Below are 11,409 nucleotides of genomic sequence, written 5' to 3' on the forward strand. Positions count from 1 at the left end.
CTTCACATTTGTGGGCATCTGAGGTGCAAGAAACCTCCAACCAAGCACTCAGACTATACAAGAAGCTCTCCTGAGGGACCTGGTCCTGAAAGCACCTTAGAAGCAGAACCATTTGCCTCAAGGCTACATTACCATGTCTGGCAGAAAAAAACCTGAACCCCTGCTTGTCTTACATCACAGACCTTGTGCTCAGTAATGCCGTTATCATTGCCTTACTAATCAATGAAAAAGGATACAGACTTAAGTTCAGAAAAGTTCATTTCTTGATTCTGCAATCTTATCTACTTAATGGCTAATCTCATTTACTCAGAGAAACCTAGAATTCCTATTGGTGAAAGTCCATGTATATGTGACCTCCTCAGAGTATATAAAATTGAAAATTGAAAAGTCATTTCAGTCGCTGTTAGCTGGTGCCATGGAGCCTCTAGGGACAGTGACCATTTTGATGATCATATGTATCTCTTGCCTTGTTTTCCTTGCAGTCAGGAGCAGAACGCCAGAGAATGCAAAGCAGCTGCCACCTGGCCCACCTCCACTGCCCATCGTAGGGAACGCTCTGCAGCTGAAGACCAACAACCTGGCCCAGGTTCTCCAGGAGGTAAGCCAAAGATGAGCACCTTCCTCAACAGCTGTCTGTTGATGACCGTTACCTGTTTGTAAGCCTCTTTCCATCTGACTCTTTTGGAAGGGGACAATCCATTGTCAGATTGTTTATTTATAGATGGTACCATCTGTGTGCAGGCCACATTTGCAGAGTATAAGGCAACAGGCTCTGCACTTTGACAGAGGAGAAGCAAAAGAGGGGGGGGGGGAGAAGGCATCCAGACCAGAGGAAAAGAATAGCAGAATCGCTGTGATTTCAGTGGCACGGACTTGCGCTTGGCTACATCAGCAGGGATGGGGAGCAGGGACTTGTCCCAAAGGCTCCTCAGAAAAGAGGTGGACTTTGAGCAGGTCCCACAACTCCACAATGGGGGTTGATTTATTGTCATTTTATTGTTTTATCCTTAAAATAAAAGGCATAAAGCCCCCTTCTGAGTAAATAACTTTAAAAAGCAATAATGCAATTTTCATACTATATTAGAGACGGGGGGTGGGAGCGGGTCCAATTCTCCCTCCACATATGGATGGTTTGGGCATTTTTGCCCTCTGAACAGTTTTAGCCTCTGCCGGACAGTGTGGAGTTCATAGTCTTCTTGTATATTGAAAAGCTGCTCCTTTATTTTCCCCAGAATGTGTTTGGTTGGAAGGTACTTTAAGAATTCCCTTAGAAAAATGAGTGTGAGGTGGGATATAACATATAATCATATTCACGATATAGAGAAAGTGGATGGGAAAACACTTTTACCCCCCTTTCATAATGCCATACCCGCCAACATTTCTCTAATGAAAATAGGGACATCCCATTCCATAATGATAATTTTACTATACCCCACAAACCTTACTGGGTTGCCCCAGCCACTCTGGACAGCTTCCAACATATATAAAAACATAATGAAAACATTAGAAATTAAACAAAAAAACACTTCCCTATTCAGGATTGCCTTCAGAGGGGGTCGGATAACTCTATACCCTCCAACATTTCTCCAGTGAAAATAGGAACATCCTAAGGAAAAGGGGGGACATTCTGTGATCAAACTGGGATGGCTTCTCTAAATCAGGGATGTCCCTGGAAAATAGGGACACATGAAGGGTCTGTAATGCTAAAACTTGGAGCCTTCAATTAAAGTTGAGTGTTGGAAGATTTACAGCGCACGCAAGATATTAGTTTTTCATACAGTGCATATTGAAACTGTGGAATTCACTCCCAAAGAAGTAGCGATGATAGCCTCCAACTTGGATGATTTAAAAGAAATGTTCAGACAAAGTTCATTGAAGATAAAGCTACCCATAGCTGCTAGCGATGATGCTGAACCTCCACCAGTTCCAGGGACCTGCAGGAGGGGAGCGTGCTATTGCACTCAGGTCTTGTTTTGAAGCTTCCCAGAAGAACTATGTTGGCCACTGTGATAACAGTCATGGACTAGTTGGCCTTTGGCCTGATCTAGCTGCAGAACTCTTCTGTATGTTATTAAGAGTCACGTGGTTCAGATCCCCATAGTGAGTCTGGGGGCAGCGAGGCTCTACATCAGCTATATGACTTTCTCCTAACCCGCAAACCCATCTAGATGTGTGTCTTTCTCTATATTTTTTCCAGTTTAGTGAGAAGTATGGCTCTGTGTTCACAATGTATTTTGGAGCAGAACGTGTTGTGGTGCTGCATGGCTATGATGCAGTGAAAGAAGCACTGATCGACCGTGGAGATGAATTTGCTGCCAGGGGACACCTGCCATTAGCTGATGTCGTCAACAAGGGATTAGGTATTTTATGCTGGTTTGACCAGTGGGGGGGGGGGGAACGCAGGAAAATCCCTCTATTCATGAAAATAAAGCAAAAAATGTTGCAAAGACAAGTCATTGCATCTTGAGATAAACTTTCCTAATTAATGTTCTCACTGGACTGTAGCAATAGATAATTAGCAGCCTTTTAATAGCAGAGCTATATATTAGGCATTGCCTAATAGCCTTTAAAAATAATGGTCTGGGGCAATTCTGGTGTGGACAGTAAGTGTGGACAGTAAGCAGAATTCCCTGGCCTGGATTTTGTGAATCAATAAGCTATCCACACCAAGAAAGAGTTTCAAAGTTACTGCAAGCTATCGTTAAATTTGTTATCAAGAAAATAAATAAATACAAATCAACACATTGCACTTAAACAACTAGCAATGTAGTCCAGTTTCTTTAAATTCTTTCTGGTTGATATAGTCTAAGAACTATTGCTTCTTCATTATACTGGCAGCTTAAGAGAGAGACCCAGACTCCAAGAGATAAATTATCAGTTAACATAAATATCAAAACATTGAAACCTCTTTTTAAGCTTTAGCTGCAAAAATGGACATTCTGCAAATGCAAACCTCCACTACGTTTCATCCACAACACACACAAACATAGGATTTTATGCACATTAAACACATATATTTTACAGTAAGGGCATGTATCAGAAGACTGGCCAGCTACTGGTTATGGAATAAGGAGGCACCAAAGTACCAAGTCTCCAGGTGGTCTGGAGCCAAGAATAAGAGCCTCCTGCTCTTCCAACCTGCTTCTTCTACTCTCTCTTTCAGTCCATCCATCTCCTTCATGCCCATTTCCTCTTCTGCTTTCCAGGAATTGTATTCAGCAATGGGGAGGTGTGGAAGCAGCTCCGACGTTTTGCCCTTACCACCCTGCGCAACTTTGGCATGGGAAAGAAAAGTATTGAGGAGAGGATCCAGGAGGAAGCACAGTTCCTGCTAGAAAAGTTCCAGGACACGCAGGGTGGGTAGCCACTGCCCCTCACCCACGTAGGCTTATCAAGCAGACCCCCTTGAACATCACAACAGATTCTGGGGTACATTACAACAGATGATTAACTCATAAAGAAATATCATGGTGGGTACAAGCAAATTATTAAAAAATTTAAAATCGTAAAACACAGAACTAGTGGCCAACACTGAATCAAATAAATTGACTAAAAACACGTGAAATACAAACATTTTCATCAGGTGATGAAATGCCAAAATTCTAGCTGGTTTCAATAGGAACCACATTCCAAAGCACAGGTGCCATTGTGCTCAAAGTTTTAATAGATGTAATAGATATCTGCATTGATATGAAACAAACATGTGATGAGTGTGTGGCAATTTGGAAGGCTTCTCCTGATGGTCATAGTGATCTGAGCAGTGTGTATGGGACAAGGTGGTCCTTAAGTCACCTGGTCCTAGGTCACTGAGAGCTTCATACACACCAGTAATGCACTGAACTTACCCTGTCAATGTACTGGCAAACAATGCATAGCTTTCAGCAGGTGTGTAATATGCTGACACAGACCAGTTCCAACTAAAGCCCAGCTGCTGCTTGTCTATCAACTGCAAGAGTGCTCTGCAGATATTGTTGAATTCCAGCTGCTTTTAGCCCCAACAGTCATCAGTGGTCCAGAAGTTAGAGTCTAGCAGCATCTGAAGTGCTTTAGATTCCCTAGTTTTAGTCTAGACTTCACCAAGGCCTGCACCACTGTGGTCACTCTTTCCTATCTAAGGATATCTTGGCTGAAGCTGGAAGAAAGCACCTTGGAAAGTCCTTGGAAGAAACCACTCATAGCCACTGAAGATGCCCATGCCTCCAGAATTGTTGTGAGAAAGGCAGCTCCCTGTCTGACCACTGAGGCCAGGAGCCAGGAAATGGCAGCTCAGAAATTCCAGACTAGATCATTGCCTAAAACCTGTAGTGGGGTTGTATAATTATTTTTTTGTTATCCTTCCAGAGAAGCCCTTGGATCCAACCTACTCGCTCAGTTGCGCTCTCTCCAATATCATTTGTGCAATTGTCTTTGGGAAACGATACGATTATAATGACAAGAAGTTCCTATCCATGATGAGCTTAATGAATGAAAACTTTCAGGTTTTTAGCTCTTCTTGGGGACAGGTAGGTGCCATCTTTTTAAAGGCCCTTTTCCACAAAGTCTAAATTTTCCTGCTGTTTAAATTCTTTCTTCCAGGCTTCTCATGACCCATACTGCCTCTGCCTCTTAATATTTCTGTTAATGTCCTAGTTGCAGGTTTGCCATGGGTAACTGGTTAGCCACTGTGACAGCACGATGGGCCACTGGCCTGATTCAATAGTCTCTTCTTACGTTCTTATGTTTTTAATTTGGAGATCCAGTCAAGGTTGGTGCATACAATGCCAATACCTGGATCTAGTAACCACGGTTTGACTTAACAGCAGCCCAGTGGAGCAGGAAGTAAAGCTTAAGCAGTTTTGGCAGTGGGGGTGGGGGATTGTTGCATGATTTCTCAGTTTTTTGTAAAGGTACACATAGGAGAAATAAAAAAATCAAAAAATCTGCATATGACCTCTACAACCATTAGGCAGAGGATGGGAAAGCACTAACTGACGGGAAAGGGAAGATAATACAATGCAGTACACTCAATGAAGCACCACCCAGTAATGCAGATGGGGAACATCTACACAGATTTTCGAGGCATTGGCAGTGAAAATGCTGGTGTGTGGACGACAGAGTTGAAATGCACACAAGGCAACAGTGGCCAACGTTATACTGAAGCCCGAGTGTGGACAAACCCTGACTGAGGTTGGTGCCAACAGGTCTTTTGTTGTGTTTCTTCTAGCTCTACAACATCTTTCCTTCTTTGATGAAATGCATCCCTGGGCCCCACCACAAAGTGCTGAAAAACAACTTGGCACTCAGAGAGTTTGTTTTGGAGGAGGTTGAAGAACACAAGCCCACTCTGGACCCCAGCTCACCTCGGGATTTTATCGACTGCTTCCTTATGAAAATGGATCAGGTAATCATGCAAACTCACAGAACTCTCCACGTGGGTTCTCCTGCCACTCCTGAAGCTTCCCAGCCAGCAGACTTCCATCCAGCTTCTTGTGGGGAATGCCAAGGCAAGAGATTCCTGCCCACACCCCATTGGAGTAGATTCATTTCCCATTGCTGACCTGTTCCTGCAGTAAGTGGGAAGTTCTTTCTAATGATTAGCCCTCTGGGCAAGGAATGTCCAGAGGAACGAGCTATAAAAAGACTTGAGATAAGATGTGTCTTGGGAAGGGAGCTGGTCCCAGTGGCGCTGCTAAATTCTTGTTATGCTGTACTCAGAACAATTGAGTTGACTCCACTGACTGTGTTGTGTGTTTCTGCAGGAAAAAGGTTATAGTGCATCCCATTTCACCATTGAAAACCTGGCCATAAGCACAGTTGACTTGTTTGGGGCTGGAACAGAGACCACCAGCACCACACTGCGATACGGGTTCCTGATCCTCCTCAAATACCCAGAGATACAAGGTAAAACAGATGCGTTATTAGTACTTATTATTCTAGTTCTTTCCCAGATTTATGTGTCACAGGTCCAAGAGGTGGTTGTTCTGCCACTTTCCCCAGGAAAACCCACTGTTCATTGCTGAATGTTAACCATCGCTGACTGACATCAGCAGTAAACAGAAGGCTTTCCTGGAGACCACAGTGGGGATGTGTGTGTGGACAAAATGCTCATACCCATGCCTAGAAATCCCAGCAAAAACAGAAGTGTGGATGAGCTCTTATAGCTGACCATATTGCAAACCCCAGGATTTTATATACAAACAGTAACAACTTGAATTTGGCCCAGTAGTATAGTGGCAGCCAGTGCAGATCCTTTAGACAAAGGCATCACATCCTGCACCAGCTGAACTTTCTGTGCCAGCCTGAAGGGTAGCCCACAAAGCCACAACCACAAGGGCCAGGGGTCAAAAGGCCCTCAGGTAGGATCAGAATCACTGCAGGACAGTGCCTCCAATAGGAATCCCTCTAAGCTGGACCATCACTTGCTCCTAAAACTTCCCTAAAGAGGAGGCTTTTGTCCCTCTGGGCTCCTTTTGGATAGAAATTGAATTAATATATAAATAATTGCAGTTATACTATGTTTCCCTGTTTACAGATGGATTACTGAAGGTGAGCTACAATAATTTGTCTGAGTTAATGTGATGAGTTAGTAGAAAGTTGGCATCAGAAAACACTGAAAACTCCAAAAATGTGCAGGGGCTGGCAGGCACTCCTATGAAATTTCAATTGCTTCTATGATATTTCCTGCAGTGGTGTTAAACCTCATTCTTCCCATTGCAGAGAAAGTGCATGAAGAAATTGACCGAGTTATTGGCCGATCACGAAGTCCTTGCATGGCAGATCGTGGGGAAATGCCTTACACAGATGCGGTCATCCATGAGATCCAGAGGTTCATCTCTCTCCTCCCACTGAGCGTCCCTCATGCAGTACTCAAAGACACACCCTTCAGACAATATGTCATTCCAAAGGTCAGCTCTTTTCAAGGCTCTAAGTAGTAATAGGAGGCTGCTAGCCAAGATGGCTATATTCTACCTCCATGGTGAGAGGCAGCATGCTTCTGAATACCAGTGGGTGGAAACCACAGGAATTGAGAGTGCTGTCTTGTTTAGATTATGTTGAAGGGCTTCCCATGGGCGTTTGGTTGGACACCATGAAAACAGGATGCTGGACCAGATGGGGCCACTGGACTCATCCAGCAGAGCTTTTTTTCTCTTCTTATGTACAAGCAAGGGAAGTAGTTTAGCCCAACTCCTAAAGCGTAGCTGGGCATCTTGAAGCCTGGGCTTCATTTGAAACACCCTATTGCCTTCTGAAGCTGCTCCATTCTTCTTCTGTATCAACAAAGTACCTTCCTTCAAGTTAGTGCCTTCCCACACCATTAATTGGTTGTCATGGTCATCCAGCCCATTTCTTTGCACTCTCTGCAGGGCACTACCATATATCCTATTCTGACGTCTGTGCTACATGACAGCAAAGAATTTCCAAACCCCAAAGAATTTGACCCAGGACATTTCTTGCACAAAGATGGCACCTTCAGGAAGAGCGACTATTTCATGCCTTTCTCAGCAGGTAAGAGCTCTGCTTCCTCAGTTGGCTGCAGTCTTGGCCAGCTCAGGTCTTTCCTGTCTCCCTAATCGGCTGGTGTCGGGGCAATGAGGGGGAACCTCCTTCCTCCTGCAGCCTAAACTGGAAGGGCTCCCAGACTGTGAGAGAGGGGCAGAGGCTTCTGGGTCCATCAGAACTCCTTGCACCTTTCCTGTGGCCAGCTGAAACAAAAGAAATGGTGGAAAGAGTGACTCTCCCAGGAGCTGTTCTGGAGCAGCACCTTTGCTCCTTTGGCATGATTGTTATTTTCGCTGTAACAGCCAAAGTGGTTGTTATGCATCTTCTTTTGGGTTTCCTTTGCAGGGAAGCGGATATGTGTGGGGGAAGGTCTGGCCCGTATGGAGATCTTCTTGTTCTTGACCACCATATTACAGAACTTCACTCTGAAGTCCATCATTGACCCCAAGGACATCGATCTCACACCTGTGTTGAGCAGCATAGGCAACTTCCCTCGGCCCTATCAGCTCTGCATTGTCCCTCGCTGAAAAGCCTGCCTCAGGAGGGCTGCACATGTGGAAAAGTCGCAGCCTGGCAAATCTTTGTTCAAAAAACCCATAACACAATATCTCCTCACGTGTGGAGCCCTATCTTCTTACCTGACTATTTGTTGAAATGTTACTTTGGGGATCGTGCTAGAGACTATTTCATGTTGAAGACATTATTGCAAAGGACAAATAGCAGGATTTAGAAATTAGTCCCACACAAAAAAAACCCATTCTTATCTTTCTTGCCCCTTCATATGCATATGTGTGCAGCAGCGTAGCTAGCCGCTGGAGTGTCTGGTGCATGGGCGTGTCCTGCAGCCAGGGGTGTGTCGAGCCACCCATGGGGGCGGGACGAACCTCTCCAATGCTTGGAGCCTCTCCGCCGCCTCCCCCTCAGCTGTAGGGCGTCTGAGGGAGAGGCAGTAGTCAGACACAAATCCCACATATCAGCACGAAACTTGCACGTGCCTAAGCCACCATGTCACTCCAAAAAATTTCATGAGCCCAATTTTTTAAAAACTCATTTTGTCACACACCCCTCAATGATGACATCCGGGGCAGACTGTACCCCCCCACCCCCTTCCTCCACCACTGTATTCGTGTGATGGGCAAAATCTGCCAAGATGTAAGCTTTTTAGCCACTGAGTCTTGTTACTCTTTGTGCTAAATGAAGCCAATCAGAGTGGAAGGAACTGAGTCAACCACTGAGGAACTGGCGACCCTCAATGGTGGTTGGAGTCTTGCGCCCATCACCCCTGATGTTGGCTGGGGCAGATGGGGGCTGGAGTCCAGGAATATCTGAAGGGCTGCAGGTTCCCCATTCTTGCCATGAGGGCTCAGTTGGGACAATTCCCATAATCCCATTTCATTGGCTAGGTGGCTGGAGATAATGGGAGCTGCAGTCCAGCAACAAAATCTCCAACCTTGACGGTGGGTTGAAGTGCTGCAGGCTGTAGAAGCTGGGTGGGTTGAGACCCCTGTCTGAGATGACCTTTTCATTCCCTCGCATGTCGTACCTGAGATACAGCAAAGTTGTTTAACTGAGTGACAACATAAGCTTTTTTGGTAACCCTTCTATAGATCTTTACACTGAGATTGGCAGGTATGTCAATGCTAATAATAAAGCACAGGCAGACAATTTTATTTGGAAAGATATTCCAATAAACTCAGTTTGGAGTTTCCCGGTGCTAGAACAAAATGTCTTTCACTTTCAGCCTGAGCTAAGAAGGAAAGTCTTTGGAGGGTGCTGCAGAAATCAATAGCTTTTAAAATCTTTACCCCTTTCAACTAGTAGAACATCCTTGAGACTTGACATTTACAAATGTTTGCCAATAATTCCTTTAAGGGTAACCATGTTCTAAAGAACAGATAGCAATACTGGATGCAACTGAACTTCTGAGTAAGTATGGGAAATGAACTAAGTTGGATCCAGAAATCTACTAGTCCTAGGAAGCGTATCTTCAAGAAAGGCACAGAGCATAGATGGGCAAGATCTCCCAAGCCTACCTTGGATGAACTTGGAAATCATCCAAGATCTTCCAGGATAAGAAAACTATTTTTTTTTCTCCTGAGCCCAACTGAGGCTCTCACTGTCTTTAAAAATCTAGAACTGAGAAAATAGCCCTCCCTCAAATTCTCCACTTACTTTGTGGGTGGCAAAATAAGGAAGGTCATTGTGGCGTTTGCCCTCCGAGGTGTGTGACATCATACTGGGTTCATAAGGAAAGGGTTAACTAATTGTAAAATGACTAACCTATAGGAACCCAAGGGGAGAAGTTAGAGTTAGTGTTAGAGTTGTTAAGAAGTCAGTTGAGAGTTAGAGAAGGGAGAGGGAGGATAAGTCTGTGGGTTGGGCTAGTTTGATGTGAGAACGTGAGAGAATCAGTTAAGAGGAGTCAGTTAAACAGTTGGGATAATCAGTTAGAAGGTATTAGAAAGGTATAGGCCGGTAAAGAAACTAAGATTAAGAAACTGACAAGAAAATTAACTGAGAAACCATATTTGTTAATGCTTACAAAATAAACTTGTTTATTTGATTTAATTTTAACAACTGTCTGGACTCAGTGTGTAGCCGAGAGTAACGGGTTGGTGGCAGCGGGGAAGCGAGCACAGTGGTGGCGCAGGGATCAATAGATCGTCAAGCGTCCGGGAACCACAGTCATTTCACTGAATATTCTCCAAGGGAGGACTGAAAATCTCCAGGAGGAGTTGGAGAGGGAAAACTTTCAAAGAATTGTCAGAATTTCTTTCCTCTCAGCCTTCCTTCAACCCTGCTCCCATTCAGTGAAACAGAAAAATGTTTCCCTAGTACAAATTCAGAGGCAGCATGGGCAAAATTGGTGAGGGGAAGTCCACCTATGAAGTTAACCAAGGAAGAATGGTCTTCCTCTTCTGTCTTCAGAATTTTTCTTTTTGGTTCCTGCACCCTCTCAATTATGCTCCTATTCAAAGTAGTGAAGTAATGTTTCTCCATTGCATTGCATTGAATTGAAGGGGCTAGAGGAAGGAACTTGTCTCTGATTTTAATTCAAGCTGGAGAAGAATTTGGGGCTTGAAATGCATGTCCTCTGTCCCCATTGAAACTCCTGAAGGTCTTCTCCAAACCAAAGTTTGGAGAATTGTGATGGTGTCACTAGCATAGAAAACTACTGCTCCACTTCTTCTGGAGAATAAGAGCACATCCAGATGTATGTATTTTTTTACCTGTTTGTGAAATGGAATGGCTTTATAGATGTCCTTCACCCTCCCAGAGCTAAATAAATAATACTATGACAAAGTGAATGCTGTCACTTGTAAAGATTATGCAAGTATAGCAATTTTATTTGCAGATTTATAAACTGCTTCACAACCAAACATTACTGCAGCTGTGTACAGTAAAATACAGAGGATTCCTAATGCAGTAAACTACATTTGCTTTGCATAATTTATTCTGACTCTGCAAGGCTTCAGGAGGAAAGAGTTGCTTTGCAAGCCACTGATACCTTCACCCCCTGAAATCCCAAGCTCCTTCTAGTTTCTACCAGGCATTGCTTATGCACTTTGGAGCTTAGCCTTGGTTTGTAATGTAACACAAGCTACTGCCATCCATTGTATTAGTAGCAATCCAACACACCTTCATTTACTAGAGTAAGATGTGGCAATTATTGTTCCCCCTTCTCTTCCAAGAGATAGCTGCAGGAGCATGCGCAGTAGGTTGCTTTTTAGGGTGGTTTGAATGGCTGCTCTCAGAAGATTCTGGCAGTCTCACCTGGCCCTGGGAGAGAGAACATAAGAGAACTCTGCTGGAGCAGGTCAGAGGCCTATCTAGTCCAGCATCCTGCTCTCCCTGTGGCCAACCAGATGCCTATGAGAAGCCCTCAAGGAGCAACTGAGCACTACAGTGCTCTCCTCCCCATTTGCAGTT

The 11,409-nt window shown here is 44.3% G+C and overlaps 1 protein-coding gene across 1 annotated transcript; it reads left to right on the top strand.

The window, feature by feature from the left end:
• The first annotated feature begins 392 nt into the window (after positions 1–392).
• Positions 393–10,787, top strand: LOC310763691 (cytochrome P450 2C19-like). The gene is made up of 9 exons (XM_083616304.1): positions 393–598; positions 2,198–2,360; positions 3,207–3,356; positions 4,342–4,502; positions 5,204–5,380; positions 5,739–5,880; positions 6,697–6,884; positions 7,344–7,485; positions 7,825–10,787. The coding sequence occupies exons 1-9, from the start codon at positions 416–418 to the stop codon at positions 8,004–8,006; spliced, it is 1,488 nt and encodes a 495-aa protein (XP_083472430.1). The 5' UTR covers positions 393–415; the 3' UTR covers positions 8,007–10,787.
• Positions 10,788–11,409: the final 622 nt, after the last annotated feature.

This window comes from Podarcis filfolensis, assembly GCF_964270895.1.
Source record: "Podarcis filfolensis genome assembly, chromosome: 1".
In the NCBI taxonomy this organism is placed as follows: Eukaryota; Metazoa; Chordata; class Lepidosauria; order Squamata; family Lacertidae; genus Podarcis; species Podarcis filfolensis.